General features: G+C 43.3%; 6 protein-coding genes across 6 annotated transcripts; 5 read left to right on the forward strand and 1 right to left on the reverse strand.

Annotated features, from left to right (window-relative positions):
* Window positions 1–4,531: 4,531 nt before the first annotated feature.
* On the forward strand, window positions 4,532–7,289 carry PADG_06972 (CMGC/RCK/MAK protein kinase; the record flags this gene model as incomplete). Its single annotated transcript, XM_010764053.1, has 3 exons — window positions 4,532–4,696; window positions 4,806–5,540; window positions 5,622–7,289. 3 exons carry the CDS (start codon window positions 4,532–4,534, stop codon window positions 7,287–7,289), a joined length of 2,568 nt encoding a protein of 855 aa, XP_010762355.1.
* A 2,378-nt stretch (window positions 7,290–9,667) lies between these two features.
* PADG_12218 (exosome non-catalytic core subunit RRP42) lies at window positions 9,668–11,088 on the forward strand (the record flags this gene model as incomplete). Its single annotated transcript, XM_010764300.1, has 2 exons — window positions 9,668–10,261; window positions 10,372–11,088. The coding sequence occupies 2 exons, from the start codon at window positions 9,668–9,670 to the stop codon at window positions 11,086–11,088; spliced, it is 1,311 nt and encodes a 436-aa protein (XP_010762602.1).
* Window positions 11,089–11,726: 638 nt separating this feature from the next.
* PADG_06974 (uncharacterized protein) lies at window positions 11,727–12,633 on the reverse strand (the record flags this gene model as incomplete). The annotated part of the gene is made up of 2 exons (XM_010764201.1): window positions 11,727–12,113; window positions 12,241–12,633. The coding sequence occupies 2 exons, from the start codon at window positions 12,631–12,633 to the stop codon at window positions 11,727–11,729; spliced, it is 780 nt and encodes a 259-aa protein (XP_010762503.1).
* A 1,936-nt stretch (window positions 12,634–14,569) lies between these two features.
* On the forward strand, window positions 14,570–15,180 carry PADG_06975 (uncharacterized protein; the record flags this gene model as incomplete). Its single annotated transcript, XM_010764202.1, has 3 exons — window positions 14,570–14,677; window positions 14,790–14,974; window positions 15,042–15,180. 3 exons carry the CDS (start codon window positions 14,570–14,572, stop codon window positions 15,178–15,180), a joined length of 432 nt encoding a protein of 143 aa, XP_010762504.1.
* A 707-nt stretch (window positions 15,181–15,887) lies between these two features.
* PADG_06976 (uncharacterized protein) lies at window positions 15,888–16,429 on the forward strand (the record flags this gene model as incomplete). The annotated part of the gene is made up of 3 exons (XM_010764054.1): window positions 15,888–15,976; window positions 16,020–16,095; window positions 16,166–16,429. 3 exons carry the CDS (start codon window positions 15,888–15,890, stop codon window positions 16,427–16,429), a joined length of 429 nt encoding a protein of 142 aa, XP_010762356.1.
* A 6,051-nt stretch (window positions 16,430–22,480) lies between these two features.
* On the forward strand, window positions 22,481–23,288 carry PADG_06978 (cytochrome c; the record flags this gene model as incomplete). The annotated part of the gene is made up of 4 exons (XM_010764055.1): window positions 22,481–22,672; window positions 22,803–22,961; window positions 23,084–23,178; window positions 23,264–23,288. The coding sequence occupies 4 exons, from the start codon at window positions 22,481–22,483 to the stop codon at window positions 23,286–23,288; spliced, it is 471 nt and encodes a 156-aa protein (XP_010762357.1).
* Window positions 23,289–27,073: the final 3,785 nt, after the last annotated feature.

The following is a 27,073-nucleotide window of genomic DNA, read 5'->3' on the forward strand; positions in this document are numbered from 1 at the left end:
GCACTAAGGCCAAGCTAGAAACATCCATCCACAGAGGAGGGATCGTAACTGGAAGCAGCCGGGTAAAAGAACTGGGGCGCCTGGATCTTTTTGTTCAATTTCAACGGTCCGCAGGATACGTTTTTTGAGTTTCGGCCCCATAATTTTTCAACCTGCCAACAGCTACAGCTCTACAGAACGCTCTTCTGCAAATGCGATTCTGGATTGATGCAGTGAACAGCGGCATCCGCCATCTTCTCTAGCAATGATAATTTGCATAGGCAACTATCTTATCTTCCGGGATTATTTTGCTACCAACATGTCCTTTTTTTTGAGGGGGAGAGGGGGGTGGTCTGATCTAATGATACAACAAAACTTCTGAAGGGGAATAATAATCAGAAGTACCATGCATCCCTGTAGCACATCCATAACCTTGCACAAAGCTGACAAAAGGGGCCAATTCGGAGATGATTATCTTCTGATCATTTTCTGGGCTTGGTATGAAGAGAAGCCGAAGATACAAGCCGTTTATCACATGTCCCCCAGACTTTTGACCGCCCCTCCAGCCAAAATAAATGTCCAGGAAATTGGTTACCGAATTATGATTGGTTGGAAACTCCTCAATTAAAATTCCCTTGTTATTATTTTCGATTTTTTAATTTGGGTTTTCTTCACCGGGGCCACGGGCCCTCCAGCGCTCTGAGATGGGGGACCAAGAGGTTGGGTGGGTTGCCTTAACTCGGGCATTGATCATCGGTTGGGTCTCGAAAAAGCAGTTGACAGGATGAAACCAAAACTGTACCAGTCTTGTTTACGATGTGTCTGGTATTTTATTTTCATTAAGGGCAAGGGCGGCTTTAGTGATTAGGCAGGTTTTTGGCGTGATTATTTCTCATCGCTTCTCTTGGCGCCCCTTTCTTTCCCCCCCCGACCCTTGGTAAGGACGTTATGAAATGTACATACACTCCTTAACGTTTGAAACGTTTCCAGTCTCCATCGGTCGGGGACCCGGGATCTGGATGAAGCAAAGGGGCGCACACGAGCATTGGAAAATAAAGAAAACAAAAATCACCACCAAAATAACATGATATCTGATGACGCATTTGTTTCTCAATATACCCGCCTCTTCTCTATAGAAATATTTTTTTAATCCTTTTTTTTTAGTTGTTTTATTTTATTTCATTTTTCCTTGGGCAGCCGCCGAGTTTGTGATTCCGTCGGGCCTCGAGAGAACGCCAGATTGAGGCTAGGGCCTTTTTCAAACGGATCGAGTTTACAGGCTGTGCTTGGAACCCCGCAGGTGAGAGGGAAAAGGACTTTGGAATGAACTTCCAGGTGGCTACTCCTTATATTACGCTCCCTCTCCGTGTGTCTTGGCAGATGTTGATCAGAGGGAATAGATTTCGCCGCAATACAATACAATACCCAAAACCTGTTGCCGATTTAGCTAATTACCAAGCCCCGTACAGGCAAATACAAGTGACCATTTGCCATCATCATCATCATCATCATCATCATCATCCATCACTAATGATACTTTTCCCATACACTGCACTATATTCGGGAGCTATGGGCAAATCGAAAAGAGCGAACCAAAAACGATAGCTCAGATGCAGAAATGCCTAATTTTTTTTCTAATTTTTTTTTTTTTTTTTACTGAAATCATACCCAGGTAGCCAGCTCCAGCTTCGATTCAGGCTCCAATATCTCTCTTCAATTATTCCTCCCGCGGGTAACATGACCTCTTCCAAGTTTGTGTTGTGCCTCCTTGGCTCGCCGTGGACGCTGGAAGGATCGTTTGTCAACGATCTCAAGGCAACCTGCCAACCAAACCGGAGTAGATTTGGCAGATGTTGGGTGGAGGCTGGAAGCTCTGACAAAGGTGCGTGCCATGGCCCCACGGCCCATGGAACGCTTCATCCATGCGGGAACCTAAAATTTAGGAACATCAATCACAAAGAGCTTGTCCGGAGTAGGTATGTGGATTATAGACTTTTTGAAATATGTATACGTGACTTGCATACGGAGGAGTTTGGTCTGTTTTAACGTGTTGAGTCCGACAAATCGTAGCAGGGAGGTACCAGAGTCATATTCGAGTTTATTCTTCTTCTTCTTCTTCTTCTTCTTCTTCTTCTTCTTCTTCTTCTCCTCCTCCTTCTTTCGTGCCTGGGTAACTGGATGCTAGTCTACGAAAGGCATTGGAAGTAGGCCACTTGAATGTTGGGGAGTATTTCTGCTGAGACACAAGGTCGTGGGTTCAATATCCCACCTTCACCAATGGTATCCCTCACAGAAGGAGGGTGGCTGGTGAATTAGAAAAGGATCAATGATTGAGAGAATTAGGGCACAATCATCATGTTTCTACTCCGTAATTTGATTCTTTGTGTTTAGATGATACCACTACTTGCAACTAAGCTTTTGAGACTTTTCCTAGTTAGTATAAGATCGGTCCTCAGGAGGGAGATGAGTAATCATACAGGGGACTAACAGAGCTCCCCTGAGAATTGCATCCGTCCATATGGGTGTTGGTTAAAGCCCCCCTTCATCAAGGATGACATATCTGACGTATCTCGAATATTGGTACCCAGTCGGCGCTATCATAGCCTCTGACTGCATATAGTTAGTTGGCCAAGAATTATTAATAATAATCATATCAACAAACTAACAGGATGCTCATGTTGGTGAAAGGTGACAGGGCATCCTGTGGTGTGGAGCTGGAGAAATGGATACGACCTGATATACGGTCTCGCCTTTCTATGTGCTTGCTCCCTTGACCTTGTCGTTTCCTCAAAGTAATAAATGGATGGCGTGAAAGTCACCATCAAAATAACATTCCCGGGGTGTTCAGTTTTCATAACAGACAGTCCTGTCTGGGTAATTTTGTTATATTAGTTTTTTAATTTAATTAAAATTTTTTCCTTCATTCTTATTATACCCGTAATGTGTTGGATAACTAACTAATTTCAACGAGAAAAAGAATTAACAACGGTGTGTATAATGGTTATAGTCTGTACCGAGTCTGCGTATATCTTAAGACTACGCGTGGTAATACTGGATATTCACGTAACAAGTCGGTACTATCCTTGTACGGGCTAGTACTAATGTAATATCCGACCACTTTTGGTGATCTTCAGCCCGTTGGACGCGCCCATTGTTCGTTCTGCCTCCGATCTGGGGAACAAGAGAAGAATGAGAATGGGCAGAGCTACATAGAAGCTTCAGAGTCTATAGCTTGGAGAAGGTACAACATATACCGCTCCCCATCTTCCAAGCTGCAGGCTGTCTGTTAGATAATGGATATCTGCAAACAATTAAATTTCCAGAGGACTGACCGGCTAGTAGTCCGGGGATACCACTCGTCGGAATCCGGGCTAGCACTAACCTCCTTAGCAGTGGGCACTACCACCAACCCTGACACCAAATGACCCAGCAAGGCCCACGACAGAACAGCAGATTGGCAGATAAAAGTGATTCCCCACCGCTGGACCTGAGCTGTCACGTTTCCAAGGGTCTGTCTCTGTGCGCCAGTTGAGCCCAAACAGCGAGAAGAATCCACCACCCGTTGGCAGCAACAACAATCAAGAGGCTTGCTCTCCTTCATTTTTAGCGGCTCCTCGTCTACGGATCCGCTCCCGTTGCTGTGGTCTCAGTTAGTTGTTCAGCCAGGGACCTCAGGGCTCAGTAGATGCGGTGATCTCCTCTGGTCTCTGTTCTCCTTTCCTTCCTTTCCCTTCCCTTCTCCCCTTTTCCCATCTCTATCCCCGTCTTGTCCTGGTCACGACAACGGATAACTCGAACAATCCCAGTCAACAGACAGTACCCTCAGTTCAAGCTCCAGATCATTTCACCTTCTTTCTCCTATCCTCTAACTCTTCTTTCTCCTGCTGTTCGTCCTTGCGTTGTGATTCCCTCCTTAATTACATCAACTTGCGTAATACTACACACACCACCACACCACCACCACCTATTTGCCCACCCTCCTGCATCCAACCCACCCTCATCCTTCATCCTCGCGTTCTGGGTGGAAGAACATGGTCTCAGTTTTCCTCTCGTGCCTCTCCCTGACCCAAGCATCAGAGTCGCTCTTTCTCCCTCTTCATCGTTGAGGAAAATTCCTGTTGCTCTCCGGGTTCTAGAGGCTATATGCCATTTGCCGGATACCGAACTGCAATCAGCTTCAAGAATGCTCCTCACATACCATTTACACTATTAATTATTATTTCCCCCATTATCTTTAATAATCACACTACAATCCCATCGTACATACACGAAAAATACACGAAAAAATACACGTTGATACAAGATATCTGGGTGAAAGGGAGGGTGTCGGTCTCCAGGCTCCTGGAAACCTACCATTTAAGGTATGTTTTATTTCTCTCCCTCTGCTGACCCCAGCGTTCGTCCATGGTCCATTTGCTAATATGAAAACACGTTATCTATGGCTGGCAGGGTTCTCAAATTCAAACTACCAATTTACTCACATATCTCTAAATCTATCTTTATCCTTATTATATCTGCAGGCAGAAAACAAACACCAAAATAATCAGACAACATGACAGTAACATACGATCAACCATATCGGAATTCTAATATGGCGACCGCCACGCTCGAAGATAAATTCGAGGTGATTAAGGAGATTGGCGATGGGAGCTTTGGGAACGTTGTTCTTGCTCGGACGCGGACGGCGGGTTCTCATGTCGCGCGGAGGGGAACGATGGTGAGGGACCTTGCCATTATTTTCGTATCCCTTTTGGATTTTGTTTACACGCTTTTGGGACGCGAATCAATTATTAATATGTCGTGCTAATATTTTTTTTTTCTCGCAGGTTGCAATCAAGACGATGAAAAAGAAGTTCGATTCCTTTTCGTCATGTCTAGAACTGCGTGAAATCATCTTCCTACGAACCCTCCCCCATCACCCCCATCTTGTTCCTGCCCTTGACATTTTCCTTGACCCCGTGAGCAACAAATTGCACATTTGCATGGAATATATGGACGGCAACCTTTACCAGTCAATGAAGGCCCGGGATCAAAAGTGTCTGGATCCGAGAACCGTGAAGAGCATATTATTCCAGATACTGTCTGGATTAGACCATATTCATGCACATAACTTCTTCCATCGAGACATCAAGCCCGAAAACATACTGGTTTCAAGTACTGGCTCCGGAGATTCATCGGCATTCAGTCGATTTACGCCCCCTTCAACACCATCCACCTACATCGTGAAAATTGCAGACTTTGGACTTGCTAGGGAAACACATTCGACAGTGCCGTATACCACATACGTGTCAACACGATGGTATCGTGCCCCTGAAGTTCTGTTGCGGGCAGGTGAATATTCTGCACCTGTAGATATATGGGCTCTTGGGGCAATGGCTGTGGAAATCGCCACCTTGAAACCCCTCTTCCCTGGTCGGAATGAAGTCGATCAGGTATGGCGTGTCTGCGAAATCATGGGGAGTCCAGGCAACTGGTATAACAAGTCCGGTAATAAAGTTGGGGGAGGGGAGTGGAGAGAAGGTGCCAGACTAGCCCAGAAATTGGGTTTCTCTTTCCCGAAGGTAACGCAATAACCCTAACCTTAAAAGATTATTGGGATACTTTGGCCGGGGTTACAGATTTACTGATTTATTGAGAGATAGATGGCCCCTCATTCGATGGAGAGTGTCCTCCAACTCCCAAGCTGGCCATTTGCGTTGAGTAATTTTGTCACTTGGTGCCTGATGTGGGATCCCAAAAGCCGGCCAACCTCGTCACAGGCTCTGAACCACGAGTACTTTGCGGATGCTTTCGATCCACTCCAGCCGAAATCGTCCCGTCTGCTTGGCCGGAAGCAATCAGACAAGAGCTTCAAGGCAGGCTCACGGGAAAATAGCGATTCTCCTGCTCTTTCTTCTAAGTCGTCTTGGTTCCGAAGGTCCTTGATTGGTGGACGAGACAACCCTGCTCCTGTACTTGAGGAGAACGATAGCCGTCGGCCCCCAGCTGTGTCCTATAATACTGTCCCGGAAGCACCGACCATTAAGAACAAGTCAGCTGCAAACAAGCGTGCTACGTGGACGAATGGCGTGCCCATGCCCATTCTCCCATCCATCCGTCCAGTCTCTCCGTTATCCAATGTTGTAACCGCACCGGCCAACTCCAGGATCTCCCATGCCAACGATGGAAATGCTGCAGATCAGGTCCAAAACGGTAAGCTTACCGGCAAGAAAATTGGCCGACAGCTATCTATGAACTCAAATGGGAACCACTATTCAGATATCCATCGCCAAGAGGCGGAGAGAGCACTTATTGGTGCTGGAGGTTTAGTAACCCCCGCGACTGCCACAAAGGAAAGCTTTTTCTCTCATCTTCGAAAACGAGCGCGTAGACTTTCCGGCAAGACCCCAGGTGTTCCCCACGCCAACGACGATGTCGAGGCCAATGCTGGATGTGTCCCCTGGTCAAATCGGTCTTCAATGGCCCTGGATGCAGTAAATCTCGCGGACCAAAAAGCTGCAGAAGATTTCTCGGAGTTGGATAAGGCGCTACAAAATATGCGCTATAGCCTGGACATCGCATCACCCAGCCTGCCTAACCACCATCACCACCAGCACTTCAATGCTCCTCCGACCCCATCTTCAAATCCAAACCGACGGTCGATGCCCACACAAGGACCGTCTGTACGCACTTCTACGGAAAATTACACGTCTAACCCAGTGTGTCCAACTCCAGGTCCAATATCCAGCCGGACACGACGTACGCTTCAACTCTCTACCCACCCGGTTAATCGATATGAAACTCCAGAGGAAGAGGACGAGCTACTTCAAGAGGTGCTCCATTCCACGACTAAGGCTGCACGACACCTTGGTCAACAACAGCAGCAGCAGCAACAGCTACGAGCAACATCTGTAACAATGGACTGCTACGACGATGACGACGGTGACACCATGCTACGCCACAATCGTGACCATCACAACCACAATCGCATCTACGGCCACCGGGACACCCACAACAATTCCATCAATCGCAACTACCAATCCATCCGCACCATAGACCCCAGCAGCCCAATCTCAAACCCCTATCCAACCCCATCCCCTTCATCAAAATGCAATGGCATCTACTTTTCCCCGGAGCCGCTAACTCCCTCGAAGCCGTTGAGGATGCACAGGTCCAATGCTGCACCGGCACTCAAGCCCTCTGAGGCACCTGCAGTCGAGGTGGCCGACAAGGGCGATCTGACCCGTCAATGGCCCACACCACCATATGATGAGCAGCAGTGGGCTGAATCCGCTGCGAATAGTATCTTTGCTGCGGCTACATTTCGATAATTTCTTCCTCCTCTCGTCTGGATGATGGAGATGATGGTTGTTCAATGTTGGGTCCAAACTTATGTTGAAGATTTAATCCATACATCCATCCATCCATCCATTCATTCATTCATTGATTCAATTTCTGTTTCTGTCGTTGCTTCTCACCTATACACAGTCTCTGTTTTTGATATTTTTGCTTTAAAATCCCGTCAGGCAACACCGCAACTCCTTTTTTTTTTCCTTTCTAAACACTGAGTTCCCACATCTCATATTCTGGCATCATCTACACCAAATTTTTCCATTACAAATTTTTTTTATTACTATCTATAATTTTCATTTCTCTTGTTGTGCTTGATATCACTTAGGCGGGTAGGGTTTTGTTTTCACCACTTATCTTTCCTACTGGGTTTTCATTGCTCAACGGCCATTTGTTTTATGCTGGGGTATTTGACACATCTTCTTTTTCTCATTTTTTCATTTTTTCATCTTTTTTTTTTCTTTTTTTTCACTATTATTATGTCCTTTTATTATTAACTATGCCTTTCACACCCAACCCCAGCCGTTTAATTTTCATTTCTTACTATTAGAGTTTCATTCTTTCTCCCACCCTTGCTCATCATCTGTTTCATATTTGTCTGCCTTTCTCATGTGTTGCACACTGCCTCCACTACCCTACAATACTTTTTAATGCTCCCAACATATATACCTTTCTTTTCTGATTTTTCCTCTTCGTTTTCTGTTGTCTGCTTTACAAAAGAGAGAAAGATTTTTTTCAAAAAAAATGGCTGGTAATGGGATTGTTTGATATACCAACTGTTTTCTACATTTCCTTTTTAAGATTTCATTCATTTTCTCCTATCCATTTTTTATATTCACACACAACAGCTCGGACTCAGACATAACCCGCTAACCGACCATGCAAGTCGTGAGTCTCTCGTGTTATCTTTTTGCTTCCTTTTTCTTCCCGTCTCGTTAGACTCCAAACTCTGTCCCCTTTAAATCAAACACACGGCTCTTGATCAGCTTCCTTTCCCAATCTCCTTTGTTTCCCTTTTTTTTCACTACCTCCAATTCTCTTTTTGTCCTTTCTCATCAATTCCGTGCATATACTGTACGTTCACCTTAAGTCAGCCCCTCAAATATTTCCAAACTTCTCATATTTCTACATCTTTTCATCTTGTTGCTTTTATAACAAACAAAGCGCCCATTAAAATTTCATTTACTGGCTACATTACCATGCTCAAAAGAAGTCATTTGCTGTAAAAATCTTCTCTCTTTATTAAACCCTTCTCCTCACCTAACCTAACCTGTTAGCTTTTATTCATGTTCTTGTTTCGTTCGAAAATAGAAGGGATGGAATGAAGTATATGTGATGACTTGAGAGTTTTCTTTTTTTTTTTCTTTTTTTTTCTTTTTTTTTCTTTTTTCGTTCATTTATTCCACCACCAATCTGTCACACATGTACAATATTATAGTATTATACCTTGCGCTATAGAATTCTTATACACCAGAAGTTATGTTATTTTATTTATTTATTTATTTATTTATTTATTTATTATTATTGATGTACTGGATTGTTTGATATTCATCCATTTAAGAAGCTTGGAAGATTGTAGTGCTAATAGGTGCTCTTAACATACTGTTAGCAGCATTGTTTAAGTAAGTATTTCTGAACATGGCATATTTAAATATTCACAGACTCGTACGCATGTAATGGTTTGCATTTGTATATCCCTAGGAGGATCTAATACTATAACTGCTTATTTTCTTTTCCTTCTTGCTCTTCTATCTAACAATATGGAGGAGGTACAATATTTACATTCACATTATATATATGTAAATACGTTGAGGGTCGCGGGTAAGCCGGACATAAAGTTTCCCACTAAGCGATTCCTAGGAGCTTCCCCCCAAACATTAGTTAATTAGAGCTCTTTTTGGGTTTGAAATATTAAAAAAAACAACAGGATATACCGATATAACTACATGGGGAATTGCTTACACGCTTCGACTCGTGGAACATTATGTTACAGAGCTGAATTTTCATTTTGTCGATTTTAGCACAATATATTGATAATTTGACAATCCATGAACAAATCCGTCATCTCAACTTGAACACCGCAAATCATCGAAACACTAGGCAGAGATAGTAGCAAACGGCGAGGTATTGACTGGCGGGAGAAACGCAAAATTAGAAGGACTATTTTATATCTTCTGTCTCCTCCAAATTTCGCACTACATCAAATACAAATACAACTAGCACAAACCCTCCACCGCCCGCGGGGATATTCCCCAGAACCAACCAAATCAACAAGCCTCCCGGGGAGCCATTGCCAGCGCCAGCCAGCCAGCCAGCCAGTCAGTCAGTCCGCATAACATCTCGAGAGACACATCATACAATGGCCTCCGGCACCTCCGCCTACTCCTCCGCCGCCTCCCAAATCCCCTCCCTCTCCCCCGCAGAGCTCTCCTATCTTCACACGTCCCTCTCATACCCTAACAATCCTATCCGCACAGATGGCCGTTCCGCGACGCAGTTCCGTCCCTTGACGGCTGAAACGGATATTTTGTCTGGGGCTAATGGGAGTGCGCGGATTGGGTTTGCGGATGGAACGCAGGCAATTGTTGGGGTTAAGGCGGAGGTTGAGAGGACGGTTGTTGGGTCGGTGTTGGACCGGGATGGAGATTTAGGGGGTGAGGAAGGAGGAGATGGTAATGGGGAGGGGGAGGGAGAGGGAGAGGGAGAGAGGGAGGCGAGGAAAAGGGCTGGGAGGAGGGGTGGGGAGAGTTCGTGGGTTGAGATGTCGATTGAGATTCCTGGGTTGCGGGATGATGATTCGTTGCCTGTGTTTTTGGCAGAGATGATGAGGGAGGCGTTGATGGTTTCTGGGTCGAGGACCGAGGGGAGTGGAGATAGAAATGGAGGGATGCCACAGGGGTTGAATGGGAGGCTGGTCATTAATGGTGGGTGGCATTGGAAGATTTATATTGATGTGAGTCTCGCGTTTCTTTTTTATTCCGTTATATAACTTCAGTTATATGTATCTGGGATGTTTTATGCATACTTATAGAATATATATATATATGCTGACACCAACTACAGATCCTCCTCCTCTCCCCACCCCTCTCCTACCCCCTACCCCTCCTCTCCCTAACAACCCACCTCGCCCTCCTCTCGACAAAGTTACCCCGACTCATCTCCAAAGATGAGGAGGATCCCATGTTCGACGACGACTGGGCGGCTGCAGAGTATCTGTACCCACGCCGGCAACCCCAGTCGCAACCCCAACAACAAACACACACCAAGCCATCTCCGATATCCTCAACGACACTCCACCTCTACCCCTTTCGGCCCCCCGTGACCCTCCTCGTGATCTCCGTTGGCGACAACATAATCTTCGACCCAAGTAGGGAGGAGATTGCGGTCGCAGAAGCTGTGCTTGCCGTCTCCATTGGACGTGATACTAGCACTCCTACCAATAGAGCTAGCAACAACAACAACAGCAGCAGCAGCAGCAGCAGCAGCACCAGCTCCCTGAAGCTGCTCTCAATCCGCACAATCGACCCGCCGTCTCGCCTGACGCATCCAGGCATACCCAGTTCAGAAAACGCGGCGACGATTGGGTTTGCGGCTGGAGGTGAGATTGCGGTGGCTGGGGGGGCAGGGGTGGATTCTGGGGAGGATGTTGCGGGGGTTTGGAGGCCGAGGAGGGGCGGCGTGAAGAGGAGTGTTGTGTCGAGGATTGTGAGCATGGTTTTGAAGAAGGGGGGTGTTGGGGAGGAGGTTATGGAAGGGTTGGAGGGGGTGGAGGTTGGGTGACCTGATGGACTGCTTCGCGGGTCGGGTTAAGGGGAAGTTGTGATTTCTGTTCCTTTCTAAAGGTTGTGTTTTATTTTATTTTTTTTTTTTAAAAAAAAAAAAAAAAAAAAAAATGGTTGATTGTTCTACTGTTATGGATAAATTGGGGCAAGAGTCAGGATATCTGGTTGGAGCTTGCCTGTGTTTTCATATTATAATGGAGTTATAGGACATTCTACTTTGACCCCTTTGTTGAAGGTTGTACGGATGATACCTTTTGGATTTAGGGGAAGAGCTTTCGATAGGACAATGGACGCAATTAAGGGGATAATTATGATTGAGCAAAGAGGTTTACATTGTCTGCTTTTGTGCAGCACGTAATTAACCCATATTCATATGCCAAACCACCCATTTACAAGCCAGGCGAATCCATGAAATAAATGAATTGACCCGCCTCTCAATGCCATGATACAAATCTAAAATATAATAAACCACCATATATCAAATAAAAAATAATATACAATTGCCTCCCTATTGGCTCCTTTATTAACCAAAGCCTAAACCTGCCAATCTTCACCCGGCCCGTCTGCATCCACCAGATTCACATCTCCTAAACCACTCCCAACCCTCCCACAAAAACTCCACACGAGCAACGCCACCTACCAAATCCCCAACCACTTCTTAATCGGCCTCCATCTCCTCTCCTGCACTTCCCCTTCCCCATCCCCATCCGCAACCCCAGCAGCAGCAGCAGCAGCAGCATCCGCAACCACACCCTCGTCACTCTCCGCACCCTCCACCTTCTCCAACCCATGTGCCCTCCGATACGCCCTCCGCTTCTCCACATCATCCATCTTCTTCTTCCTCCTCTCCATCGTCTCCAACGTCTGATGATCCGCATGCATCTTCATAACCGTCAAGACCTGCGCGACTGTATCGATCGGATGGATGAGGAGCTGCGACCAGGGTGGTAGCAGATGCGCGAAAGGGGAGGAGCGTTTGAAATTCGTGGTGAACGTGAATGTTGCTAGTGTGACGAGGACCGACTGTACGTAGTTTGTTAGCACACGTTGTGCTTATATAGAGGGCTAAGTTATAGAAAAGTGTATCGTATGTATTTATATATGTATACATGTATGCGGTAAGAGGAGAGGTGTTGGGCCGATTCCTCACCATCGAAATCCAAACGTGAATCCCCTTATTCGTCAGAAATTTATGCATCACCGTCCCCTCCGGCGGAAACATATGCGGATACCGCTTTGTCTTTTTCTCCGCCAGCTCCGCCTCCGTCAACCGGGGACCGGGGTAGTTGAGCGGTTCTCTGGCGGAGCGCGGGTTTGTCACACGCCGCGCTGCGTGGGAGGGGGGTCTGAAGCGGTCGGGCTTTTCGAGAACGCGGGGCCCGCGGGGGGAGGAGGACTTGGTGGTTGTGGATTTTGGGCAGAGGTGGAGGTGGGGGTGGAGTTGTGATTGGTTGTGGCGGACATTGCGGGATGTGAAGAGGAGAGTCCGCGTGGATATGCCTCGTGGAAGGAGGAATGGGGGAATTAGAGATTGTGAGGCCATTGGGTGTAGTGTTTATATATATATATATTATTCTCTTGGTTGGTACCGCGCGTAGATGTAGAGATTTGAGATTGATATCGGATATTTTTGCAGGAGGCATAAAGATGCTATGCCGCAGTGGGATTAGGCGCAGGGTCAAGAAGCGGCACCGGTTCCTAGCAAGACGGTGACGGTGCTGACTCAAACTGGCCTAACCCGACCTTGGCTATTCAGGACAACATACATACACACCTTAGGCACTGTCAATTCGCTGCGAGAAGAATGCCTTTCCCTCGCCCATTTCAAGAAGAGGATCCGGGAATTAAACCCAAAGCCCCCCTGTTCTATCGGCATGGGCATTGCCGCGCATGGTTTCGCTCTTGACCATGAAACTGTTTTGAAGTTCGCCCTGTTGTGTGATAATACGTACATGAACAATGGAGGCCTGCAACATATCCGAATGGAGCTTTTGATCTATCAAGGGGGCAATGGCTTCTACAAATCTGCTTTTGGATGGGAGGGATAATGTGGTGCGCTGCGAGTTCTCCGGTTAGTCAATCGATTCAATTCCCTATTCCACTCATTCGCAGCTTTTGAGCGAGGGGCAGGATGCTGCTACATGGGATGATACACCCTGGTCGCAGACCTGCAAAAAGTGCAAATCCTTACTTACAGAAATGCGCTGCGATAGAAGACTCTCTGCGTTGAAAGTAAAAATGAAAATCTAATCCCTTGCTGTGATTGGGAATATTTAATCTGACATTTGTCATACTTTCTTCTTCATAACCCGCCATGGCTGGAGGAAATGCTACATTCACTCGGACAAAACGTCTTCGATCTGGGGGGGGGTATTTCTAGAGAGCATTTAGTTGATCTTCTAGACCCGAGAAAACTACCTCCCCCTGCAGCTTAGTATTTTCAAGCTCTCTGCACATTTAATTTGCAGCTAGACGATCACCATGGTTTGATGGGAATCAAAGTAAAATAATCTCCCTATATACCCTACCCACTTTTTAAATATATATATCAATCTGGAGCTATTGCGTGTTGTTTTACTTCTTAATTGATTTTCACTGTGAATCTTAGGTTTTATTTCTTAAGCGAAGTATCTTAGCTTAATAACTTGGTTAATGCCATGATATAGTTATTAAAATATGATCTGTTCATAAAAAAACTGCTCTGCATATTGACAGAACACTAACTGCGCCTTTGAGAAGAAGAGATGTCATAGTGTAGATGTTTAGGTTATGATTTTCCCTCAATAGCTAAATATGACTGAAAAATTCACACTGTATACATTCAAGTATTCTACTGAGGGGCTGCAGTTACCAGCAAGCTGATATTCACTCTATCTATCCATATGATTGGTGATATATCAGGCTGAAGTTGAGTGTGGCAGGCATTCTCAAGCAATAACTAATTAATGATAATAACTTGAAATCAATGTCAAAGGTTAGCCAATGTGTTGACAGTTAGTGGGGATCCCAAATGTCTTGTCTTGTTGCTTTGTGATTAGTTAGTTAACTACTGCTTTGGAAATAGTGCGTCAAGTCTAGTTAACCAACAATCGCCAACTTCAATCTGTTATTCCCGTCGAGAAGATAAAAAAAAAAGCCTGGGCATTGTTCAAGGGAACAATGCACCATTTTCTCCTTCTCTTCTCTCTCTCTCATCTCCTGTCTCTCGCGCTCAGGTGCACTGGCCCAACCCCCCCCCCCCCCCCTTTTCTTCTGCGGGATGGGGCCCATGTTATCGGGTCTCTAAACCCTATCATGATCGTTCCATGCAGCGCCAGTCTGCGGCCCACCATCTCCCCTGCTAGATCATCACCTGCTGAAGTTTGTGTGCTATTGGCGCCAACACTCAGCCATGTATATGCTATTGGCATCCCAATATTGAGCAATTGAGAGATATTGATACCGCCACCTGATCTGCCTTCTTTTGAAGAACCCCGAGCATGAAGCTCTTGTCTCCACACAAGCCGCAATTTGCCTCGAATTTTCCGCTTGCAACACCCAAGATCTCACGGCTCTCTAAGCTACGATGGCTCTTCCAGAGAGAGCGTGTGTGTGACTACCGGACTGATCCATCATTGCCCAGCACAACTAGCTAAGGTGACTGCTTGGAAGTATTTCTCACGCTCCCTATTCTCCAGTATAACACCTTTGTTGATCTAGCAGTTCTTGCTTGATGATGAAGGGCCTTTTGGGAGGCCAGTGATCTTCACCATCCTGTCCAGGAAGGTGACAGCCCTACAGTCTCTAGGCCAATCCATCCATATTCTAAACCTCCTCTGTCTACGCTCTGCAACGCACTCAAGTATCACCAAGTCTCCGGACAGAGGCTTCGAGCGGCTGGAATGGTAATGCGCAAACAGACAATGGCCCCCACATCTAGCATTGCCAACCACTGCACCCCTCCTATTACAGCACCAAGATCAGCACCTCTTGCCGCAGTGGTGTGGATGAAGTCGCCAACAGCAACCAGCCCAAGAGCCTCAAGCAAGAGGTGCAGCCATCCGAGAAACAGGCAGTGAAAGTGGCTACGGGTTGCCTCGGCCTTGCCTGATGGGGAATGTCTATTTGCTACCCTTTTGTTCTCATTTCTTCTCTCTACAGCTCAATAAATACCTGCAGTTCCTTTCCTAGCTGTTTATAGGTGTGCTTTGTCAAGCTGCACACCCACTGCACACCCAACTCCAATGAGAGTGGACAGTCAGTCAGCCTGTCGCTCGGATTTCTCGAGAGAAGATCGAGCAAACTTGGCGTGAGCGCAGTGAGATGAAAAGGGTCATGGAGAGACAAGCCGTGACGATGGATTCCGAGTTTTGCCCTGGCCTCTTGTGGAATTTCAGGTAGTTAATTAACGCGTACGGAGTAAATGTCCCCGCCGTTGGGTTTGATTACGTACACCCGGGTTCTTCTCCATCGGCACCACTTTCGACAACACTGAAGTCGAACTAGGAAGAGTATTTAGTATTTACGCCACTCCGACAGGTCGGCCAAGCCCGGAAACCTTGAGTCTTGTCCGGCCAGCTGCACCTGGCTACAGGTACAACTATTAGTTGTCCACGGAGGAAGCAATGCAACAGGGGTGCTTGCTGGGGAGACCGACCGTTCTATTCATCCTGACTTACCCCTCTTTTTACAACATGAGCTGATGTGTATATAACACGTCTTCTCCCATAATTCAAGCCATCATTTCTCCACTCCTGAAGATTCAGTCGTGAGCGCCTTCATCCAGTTACTAGTACTTCACTCATCATCAAACTTAACATGTCTTCCAATTTGTCAATCCTCACGCTTCTGTGCTTCCGACAATCTTCCTTGTTTCCTCAAGAGACTGCACATTGGGCACTGCAAGTGTAAAGCTTCAAGAAAAGTTGAATGATTCTAACATTTGTGTAGCCTTCTCTGGAACCCCAATGCTCCATCTGGCTCGCTTTTCCATGTCTCCAAGGAGTCACTGGCAAGCGGACAGACAGTATGCACCCGTCCCCTGTTCACAAACACCACCAGACTCTGACAAATGCCGTGAATTATCTTAATCCCAGAGCTATAGACTGGTGAGAAACGTAAACCCGATGGCGTCCTCGTCGCTTCGGGCCTTAGTTGAAGTCGCCTCAGGGGTTCGGCTCACCGATCAAATGCTCGACGCGCATTGCATATCGATTGCGCACGACCGCTCCTTTGACCTTGTTTACAACAACAGTCAGAGATTCTGCAGTCAGGTTCTGCAGCGTCTCGTTTACAACAGGGTAATCACTCAGAGCCAATTCGATGAGCTAGCTCTGAAGGGATTTCAGCCGCTCGTCTAAGAGCAGGGGTGGAGTCAAGGACGTGCGTAACGCGCGCACTGCACTCGAGTTGATGGCGTGAACCAGATCAAGAGCGTTGAAGAACCTGGTACGGTGGCACTGCGCCAATGCAGCCTTGAGAAGAATGATCCGAGTGACATTGGGGATAAATATGTTTCTTGTGTCAGAGATTCGTTGTCTTTTCAGAGATAGAGGCAGTCCACTCATTTAGCAGTATAACTATAACTGTCAAGGCTTCAATGTCCACTGATAGAGAAGCTGAATATTTTTGTGTTGCCGCCCTGTTGAGCTACACTACATACTTCGTTGCTCTCATTTGTGTAGTATTCCAAATATATTATATATATAGCCACACAGAAATAGGGCACTTTGTTAATGTAGTCCTGTCATGCACGTAATGTGATCTCAAAAAAACATCTCACGCACAAATTGAGAACTTGTGCAAAAAGCACAGATGGAACTCATTGGGAAAAGCAAGTCGGCTCATTTGACACGAGCCTCGCCCTCGAGCGTTTGATATGGACAACAAAGACAGAGTGCTCCTGCGTTGCGTCCGCAGAGTGATCTCCTCCCTCTCTTTCGCGAATTGCATCGAGCGCCGCATCTTGCACCAGAGGAGTCACCATCTATCTCAACACCGCCTCCCAGCTGTGGCTGTGGCTGCGTCGGACTCAACCCTCAGGGACTCATGCCGCGGCTTGCGGATTTTCGTGTCTCAACGTCGTCGGGGAGGCCGTTGGCGGTCCCACCATCCCCCATTCGTTGAAGCGTGAACTGCACCTGTCTGCTCGCGGGTCTGTGGTTGTAGCTCCGCCGTGATGGAAGAATGTGAAGATGGGCTGGTGAGGCTGTAACTAACTAGTTAGCGTTCGATGGTGCCGTCCTCTGAGAGGTGGAGAGTGTTAAAAAAGGTGCCCACCAAACTTTCCAGGAACAGATTCATTCAGGGCCAATCTCTTGCACATAGGCCCGGGGGGGGAGTATAAGGGGATAAGGGGATAAAAGAGCTTGAGATTGGAATCAGATTGTCGGGTCTAACTTTACTAATAACTAGCTAGTTAACTGCATTCCTTATGAACATTGCATTGTTTTTTGATATCGGGCTTTTTTTATCGTCTCTGCAGCTCTATAGTTGCCCTCTGCTAACTTGTTAGAAGTGTATTTTTTTTTATTTATTCTCTCCTTTCTCACCCATTTTCTCTCGCTCATTTTGCCTCTAGTTTCTACTTGTTAAATCTTAGTCCAAGTAGTTTTCCTGGAAGATATAAAATACTCTTTGAGCTAGAATTTCAGCCTTTTTCTTATCAAATTATCATAGATAGACTTGACACTCAAAGTCTTAGTTGTCTGTCACTCTTGTGCTTTTAGAACTCTAGCAGTGAACTGAGCCTTGGAGTGAATTTGGCACTATCTTGGTAGATTCTCTCGGGTGAGTAGATATGCTCTGTTATTGCATTATCCACTGTCCGCTCCGCCTTGTGAGTTTGTAAGAACTTCGGGAGAAACTTGGCTATCTGGGATGTATACCAGGAGATTTGCAGTTCTCATAAGCGAACTACCTATCACCATGTTCGCGTTTGAACTGTAATAATTAGGTGGCATCCATACATATATATTCACTCAAGGATAAAAATGTATATATGGTACAATCTTCTAGCTATGTTGATAATATAAATGTTATTATCAGCTTTAAATCTCCTCACAAAAGCTGTAAGAGTATAGAAAGAGCTGCATAAGAAATCTTTGAAAAAGAAGGTAAAATTTAATTTAATTTGATATGAATAAAATTGAATTGATTTATTTTTATTTTTAAAAAATAAAGAAGATAGAATTATTCCTTTTCAAGATAAAGTTATAAGATCTAAAAGCTTAGCAAGATGACTAGAGATTTTGATAGATTCAAAGCTTAAATTTAAGTTCACATAAAGATTAGCTTAGGCTGAAAGAACTTTAAATAATATGGTTAGATTTTCAAATACTAAAAGATGACTGTCTTTTTAAGATAAAATAATTATATAGCTTGTACAGCTTTGCTTCTGATTTTGCAGTTAAGATCTAATGAAAAAATCAAAAATTCTGTGAGAATAATTTTCAAAACTTCAAAATAAAGCTCTAAAAAATGCTAAGTGCATTTAAAATGTTCTCTATACTAGAGCGATGAAAATAGAGATCTCAATTTCATCATCAGCTATTCAAATCACTGAAGTCAAATAAAAGTATATATTTTATACTTATTATGTATATTTGATAAAGATCTGATTAGGGTTAAAATTTAAATTAAAATCAATACTATGAAAATTCTAAAATGATTTTATCTTCTTAACTTTATGAAATATATGTAATAATTAAAGATTGGTTATCAAGTTTAATTGTAAAAAATATAAATCACATTTAGCTTTATTTGTGAAAAAAATTATTTTATTTTATTAATAGATATTTCTATCAAAACATTCTTTATTTAAAAGAAAAAAATATATATATGTTCAAAACTTTAAAAGATTAACAAGAAAAGTTTTTTAATAATATATTCAAATAAATCAAAAAGTGAAAAAGATTATCTGAGAGCAGGCTTAGCTTTGATATACTTTACAATATATTCAAAATATGAGCTATATTCTTGAAATTCTAGAAAGAAAAACAAGATTTTCAATACTGAGTTATTTGTAATTTTAAAAGTATTTACACTAGTTTATAGACTTGTTTTGAAAGAATCTACTATTAAAATATATGAATCTTTTCATATAATTAAGTAGTAGGTAAATGACTATAAAATTATAAAATTCAAAATAATTAAATGAACCTTGATTTAATTTAGCAAATAGTAAAAAATAAAAGTTAAAAGATAAAAATATTCAAATTTATTTATATTGAGTATCAGCTCATAAACATTTTAGAAAATGAAAAAGCAGATTTAGTAGCAGAAGTAATAATACTGAAACTTAAAATATAATATAAAACATTATTTTCTGATTTTATATTAATAGATAGATTAGAAAAATCATTATAAAGAGTTATACTTTAATTTTTTTTGTATTCAGACTTCATCTTCATTGAAGCAGTGCTATTGAGGCAGCGCCTCCACCTATTCATATAACTTCTTTCTGCTAAAGCTCTGCTCTCCACGCCTCTACTACTGAATATTAATAAAGTCTATATGATTTGTCTTTCTTTTTTCTTCTTTAATGATTTCTTTTTGTTTTCATACTCAGTAGTTCAGCTGTTCTCAGCAACTAGTCTCTTACAATCATGTCATAATAAATAAATGAGCTTTGAAAAAAAAAATTTCAATATATAAAATATAATAAGATCAAAATAGAAGATTTTTTAGTAAAATATTTTTTCTTCTATAATATAATTAAAAATTGAATATGATTGTTTAAATTCTATTCAAAAAGAATTAGAAATTCTGTAAGATTATATAAATATAAACTTTATAATTTAGTTAAAAATCTAGATTATATTTTAATGAACTGTTTATTGCATAATAATATTAGAAAGAAATTTAAAAAAAATACTCTATCAATCAGTTAAATGTGCTCTTTCTCTTTATGACTGAACTGATTATAAAGTTTATGATTGATTATAGAGAGAAAATAAAACTGTCTCTAGAAATAAATTTTAAAATCAGATAAAATCTTTATTTAATATATATAGTTAATAAACATTTAAAGACCATCTCATTTTAGAATTTTATATTATTATTATTCTCTTTATTATTAATTTGTTGTTATATATATATTTTTTCTTGATACTATTACTCTCTATGAGATGTTTATTGTTAAATATCAAGATTATTGAAGTTCTTTTTTTTAAGATTCTAATATAATCATTTCTCTACTTTACTATTTTACTCTTATATATTCTAGATTATATATGTATATCAGTTTTTCAAAAGAATCAAATCTTAGTATTACTGGATAGTTATTACACATGATCTAGTCTTTTCATTCATAAATAGTTTTCATTACACTAGAGATTCTTTTTCTAGAAAGGTCAGTTTTGATGATTTCATTGCATATTCATATGAGATGCTCAACTGGCTAGTCAATAGAATAGAGTGAAATAAGAAACATTAAATGATTTAGTAGTAGTATATTTAAATGAGATTTGTTTAGATTTATAGATGTTAATGATCAATAAAAGTCTTTTTTGATTAGAAGTTTGATCTTTTGATTTGAGAGATATATTGAATGATTTGATGAATGTGAGTGATTGAGATGAAAAGCTACACAATATGAATAAATTAGAGTTTGCTGCAGTAGAAAATTGTAGAGTATATTTATATTAATTATTATAATTTATAAAGAGTTATCTGATTTTTTAAAGATAATCATATCATTTAATATATAAATTATGTTGATTGTAAGGTTTTTTATTTTTTACTCTATAATACATTATAGAATTTGATGAATTTAAAAAAATTATTAGTAATTAAAAATTAATAAATCAGTTTTAAAGATGTTATTAATATACAAGAGAATTAGAAGATAATGTTTATTATGATAAGTTATTTATAACTATTATAAATTATGTACAAAGCTGCTCTATTTTTGTGGTAATTTAATTTTAATTTGATTAATGGTTTGTTATAGTGTGGATCTTTTAGGTTAAAATAATTCGTTGAGATGTAATAAACCGGAGTGGCCCATTCGCTTGAGATAATTACCAATTCCCGAACGAAAGGCTGTGCTGGATAATCGAATATCCCGTGCATGGTATCAAATTGTGGCTGCTTGGCCTTCGAACTAGTACGTTGTCTACTATAGGCTGTGTGATATTAACACAACCAACATTTGGAAAATCGCCATAACCAAACCTCTTTCAACCAAGCTACTCAAGCTCATCTGCGCTGAACTGCTAGAGTTGAAATACCCAACCCCCGACTTCCAATGTGCAATATTCCAGAGTTGTTTGGTTGAATCGGGGCCGTAGCTAGTTATCACGTGCACGGATGACTCAGCACCCGTAATCCCCCGGGCGCGTGAATAACCCGGGTTCTGATTGGCCTCAGCGCCGGCACAGCCAATAACAGGCGGCAAAATAACCATCAGTCATTCATTCTTGCGGGTGCGGGTTTAGTGCGTCATTCCGCGAACTCGCCCTTGTTTGGTTGGTTTTCTTTTTTTTTTTTTTTTTTTTTTTTTTTTTTTTTTTCGTGTTGGACCGGAGCAAAAAATTTCTTCTGATTCTTGAAATCTCCAGAATATTTTTTCTATATCCTGTTCAACATAACCTTCATTCACACCGGGTATTGGAAGTCTCTCCCTGTAACATATAGTTTTGTTCCTTCTTCCACTCTCTCTCTCTCTCTATCTTGCATATTATATTCCTATCTATCTCCGTTTGTATATCATTCTTGTACTATATATATATAGACTTGGATTTCTGCCCTGCACATATATATAGACAGACACCCGTTTCTCTTTTACAACAAAAATGGGCAAAGACAGCTTCTCTCCCGGTATGTGCCTCCCCCCTCCCCTGTTCTTCTTCCCCAGTGCTGTGTTGGGCCTTCCTGCAGAGCCTCATTTGTGTTCTCCGGCTGCTGCTCTGGCTGTTGCTCTGGCTGCTGGTGTTGCTGTTGCTGCTGCTGCTCCAGCTGCTGGTGTTGCTGTGCTGCTGGTGCTGGTGTTGTTGTTGTTGTTGTTCTCCTTCACTTCCTCTCGAATATGCTGCCAACCGCCCCATCAAACGCTGGGGTGCTCTATTACGCTCTTCATTGCACCCGGAGCAGTCTTATCTTCAATCCTACCATACTGTCCTTGAGAGTAAACAAGATCACCTTCTCTTCGCTGCAACATCAGCACCCCAGAATCAACAACACAAGTCGCGTCTGCATGTCTTCGCCCCTGGAATCATCCCCTTCCCACCCCCCTAACCCATCTATAAATCAGCTCTCTTCCCGTGCAATATATTCTTTCCTCTCTTTCCTAAACAACTACGTCCTCCCTGTACCCCACAACATCTGCAGCGCAATCCGTCGCCAGATCTTCCACCCGAAGCCATCCTCCAGGAATTGCGGAGATCAAACAACATCCAACAACAGCAACCATGAGCCTGGAGATGACAATGGCGTGCATGGTGCACGCGATGCTCGAGCAGGAGGAGCTGAACGAAGAAAACGAACGCAAGAGAAAGCTAAAGGAACTCGTTCGACTGCATCCGGAGCTTAAGAGGCCGACTACTAATTTTACCCCTCTTCTCAATCCAGGTGACGCTGCCAAGGGTGCTGGTCTCTTCAAGGTATGCGCGCGCCTTGTGTTTCTTGTTTTCTATTTTATTTTATTTTTATTTTATTTTTCTTCCGAGGTTATATACAGCAAATGCTCTTAACGAAGACACGCGCTGACATTGTGTGAAACCTCACGTCTAGACTCGCTGCGCTCAGTGCCACACCCTCGAGGCTGGCGGTGCTAACAAGGTCGGCCCCAACTTGCACGGACTTTTCGGCCGCAAGAGTGGAACAGTCGAAGGTTACTCCTACACCGACGCAAACAAGCAGCGAGGTGTCGAGTGGAACGAACAGTCTTTGGTATGTCATACTTGCCGGGCAATTGCTCCTATCTTGCAAAAAGAGAAGAAGAAAAGAAAAAGAAAAGAAAAAGAAAAAAAGAAAAAAAAAGGGCGCGATTAACGAGTTATTGGCTCCAATAGTTTGAATACCTTGAGAACCCAAAGAAGTACATCCCTGGCACCAAGATGGCTTTCGGTGGCCTCAAGAAGCCCAAGGACCGCAACGATCTGATCACGTATGTAAATATCCAGTTTTATCTATATTTTTGTTTGTGCTGCATTCGAGACGCGACACTAATCTCGTCCACCCCGTGGATATAGCTACCTCCAAAACGAAACCAAATAAAAACAACTTCCACCGAATGAATTACCTCTCTCAATCTTCCTCCACGCCCAACCTAGAACACACTCAATCCCGATGATCAACAGTATGCGCACTTTGCTCTTCTGTACAGTCTTATGCGCGGCTTGAAATTCCTTAATCTACCCACCGTTTCCCCTCTGTTGTCATGTTCTAGAAAAGAGAATACCCTATCTTTTCCAGCTCTTTTCTTCCACGTCAAACGAAAAGATAGAAAGAGAATACCTGTGCTCGTTTCGCGAAGAACTTCGTGGTGTGTCTTTTTTTATTTTATTTTATTTTTATTTTTTTATTTCAATGACCAAAAAAGGGGGAAAACCTCCACTGTAACAATATTAAATGTCTTTTTTCTATCCTCATTTTCTTCTCTTCTCTTGATCATGGTGGATTCTGTGTGTGCCTGTTCTCTCTAACTCTATCGTGGACTTGATGTTTTCTTCTTTTGTCCTATATCTCATTTTCGACGGGTTTGTCTATGTGTGTAATACTTTCTCCGTGCGAGAACAAGGGTTTGCAGAAGAAAAACATTATACAACCCCAGAGTCAAGTCAGGGAACAGAGCGCTGAAGACAAAAATTCGCCAATGGGATGGGATGTTGAAGGAAGTGGAGGCTATGATGTAGTTCCCTCCCCCCCCCCACCCCTCCCTTTGTTATAATTCTCTTGCGTCCTGCATGTTGTAATTTCTACCCTTTTTTTACACAGCAGTGTCGTTTTGTATATTCCTTTCCTTTTACGGGTTAGATGGGATAGATAGGATCAATGGGCAAATATCTCCTCTCTTTTACATGCTTTGCTACTTTACTCTCTTGGGCTATCGCCTCGGGGTCTGTGTTTGTATTTTGTGTTTTCGTGGGTCGTCCGCCGGCATCCTGATTGATTTACTGCGGAAGTTTTTCCACAAAAGCAAGTGGGTCTGTATTATTGATATATGGAGGATCTTGAATCGGATTCATTGTATGGAGGAGCATTGGATCGGGACAGTGCGGTGAGGGGGCGTTGTAGTGTTATTTCGTTTTTACACACCGCAATCTCCCAATATTTCAGAAAATTAACTTGCAGGGAACAATGGGGGTTGTTTCAACTCTCACTCCTCTGCGCTTTGTTTTGTTTTGTTTTGTTTTTCAGACCATCTACGCTTTTCCCCCATATCGTATACAAAACTATCTCAATAATCATCACCCTCTCCGACAGAGCCCGCGCGACTCATGCGCCATTGGCTATAGCAAATGAGAAGTTTCACGCGTCTAGGAATATTATCCAAAACACGGATAACGGAGCGGTCAACGGGGGGGGGGTTAGGTAGGACGGTTCGATGATGGGTGTGCATACTGAAACCGATGTAGTAGTAGTAGTAGTAGTAGTAGTAGTAGTAGTAGTAGTAGTAGTAGTAGTAGTAGTAGTAGTAGTAGTAGTAGTAGTAGTAGTAGTAGTAGTAGTAGTAGTAGTTAGTTACTTGGGCAAAGGCTAATAATAATTATCAGAAGTACTTGCATACCAGGTAACCCTCCGTCCCTGTATCTTTTACATTCATTTCCTCGGTTTTGTGTGTTTTTAAGCTTTTTTTGTGTCGCATCTCAACTGTGATTGAAGCACAAATGTGGTTTTCTGGGGCGAGTTGAACCCTTCGTTTATAGTTAGTTAAGCAATCTATCTATCTATCTATCTATCTATCTGCTCGCACAGCCGCGTGCTGAGACCGGGAGGTTTTTCAAGATCGAGTTGGGCATCTCTGCGCGCAAAGTGGTTCAAAGCTATTGCTGGATTTCCCCCGTCGGCCATTCAACGTTACGCAGGGAAACCTTGTTGGATTTTGCCTCTTTTAACTATATATCCCTATTCCAGCTGGTTACCCCAACGTAACTAGCCCCGAAGGAAATCTCTAGCATTGGCTTCACCATGTCCCACAGATGCGGGAAGTCTGTCAATCTACATGCATGTATGCAGGTACTGTACCATGGAAAGGGAAATGCATGATCGTCACACAGGCGACGACGACGAGGAGGAGGAGGAGGAGGAGGAGGAGGAGGAGCGGCAGATTGGGCTGAAAGAGAAGCGTGAGAGAATATGCAGCTCCTAATCATCTGAACGAGAATAGCAAACGGCAAATTGTGGTGAATTGGTGTCGACCATTCATAGAAACGAACGTAAGTAGCCCTCGACCTTCCTCGCGATGTTCTGGCGACTGATTGCGGGGAATAGGAAGCTGGAGAGGAACAGTGCAGTGTGCTATTTTATCTCAACAAACAAACCAGGAAAAAATATTTCAATTCTCGGGATCCTGCCCCATCACTTTTTACAAAAATCAGTGATAAAAAAAACTCCCCAATTAGTCACTAAACAGTCAACAATGAAGTTTCCCGCAGGCATCACTTCTCGTCCCCCGCGTCAGCGGCGCCGTTGTCTTCGCATCGTCCGCGCCTGACACGTAAAGCTTCAAGCGACGAACCAGCCACCAACAAATGTGTCGTCAAGTTGGATGCATTTTTGTCATGGCGGGAGTAAAAACCCGATTCACAGCTGCTACGGGGACATGCGTTGTGAAGGCAATGGCTCAAAGAGAGGTTAGGTTGTAAGCACTCGGAAATGCACATGTATCTTGATTTACAAGAGGCTTTGGCGAAAACGAATTCGTATTTCTTTTCGAATTAACGTTTCCGAGGAAATTACAAATAGTGATGATGGAGACGGCGGCTGACGAGCAGTGCTTTATGCACTGGCTTCGGGCCAAACCATAGACATGCAAGGCCCCCCCCCCAAAAGGAGTGTGAGTCTACCCTAGGGAGTGCAGGGCGGAGGACAAGCTATGCGGGGACAGGAGCTGCTGCCCAGGTCTGTCCTGTCAAAAGATTTTCCAGAAGCAAATACGCAAGTTCCGTTATTTATTGATGATATTTTCCGCCTGCTGTCTTCCCCAATCTTTCGGCCTGATCCTTGACTTGACTGCCCTTTTTGTTCAAATTCGTAGAATATGGGATCTAATGTATGGCGCCAATTCCACCAAGCGCTAACCTGAGCCTGAGCAGGAGCCCGAAGAAATTGCGGTCCAACTTTCGGTTTTTCTCTGAATAGCCAAGAACCGTTGCTGCAAAGGGGTTGAAATGTGAACAGCAGGCAAACGGCGAAAGTTGATGTATATTCGACCCCTCCTTCCCCCCATCTTGCTCGTGCTTGTCATCCCCTCTTCACATAGTTTAAACAGGAGAAATAGTCAAAAGCACGCTAACGGGCATATCCGCACTCTCCTCGTTCAATCTGCAGTTTACCTGGATGCGATGTATCAACGCATGAATGGCCTGTCCTACACAACTCATCTGCCTTGCTGAAAGAATTCTCGTCCCGCGAAGAGAGACAGCGGAGTGGTTTTAGGCAACTGGAAAGCGGAGAGGGGCAGTAGACTCTTCGTTGAAGCGAAAGATTTCTTTTTCTGTTGGATTTGGGATAGGCATTTATCGAAAGCGCAAATGAACATTGGAGAAGGGAGTGGACTTTTGACTGGCTGAGTTTATTGCAGGATTTCCTTGTAGTCATTCTCTAGATCAAGAAAGAAGAGTATTATCGCAAGCTCTGGCTATTGTGCGTATGCAACCAGACAAACACGGGGGGTACATAGACGGCAATCTGCCTAATAGTCATCTCAAGGCAGGCGTTTATTCGTTGTATGAAGAAGAGAGGATGGGATGACGTTTATATATGCCTCCATTATTAGTGATCGCGCAAGAAATGTCCAATAACAAAAGCTAGGGTTCAAGCTGTTTCCCTGTCCACAC

The sequence above is a fragment of the Paracoccidioides brasiliensis genome (assembly GCF_000150735.1).
Source record: "Paracoccidioides brasiliensis Pb18 unplaced genomic scaffold supercont2.10, whole genome shotgun sequence".
Classification (NCBI taxonomy): domain Eukaryota; kingdom Fungi; phylum Ascomycota; class Eurotiomycetes; order Onygenales; family Ajellomycetaceae; genus Paracoccidioides; species Paracoccidioides brasiliensis.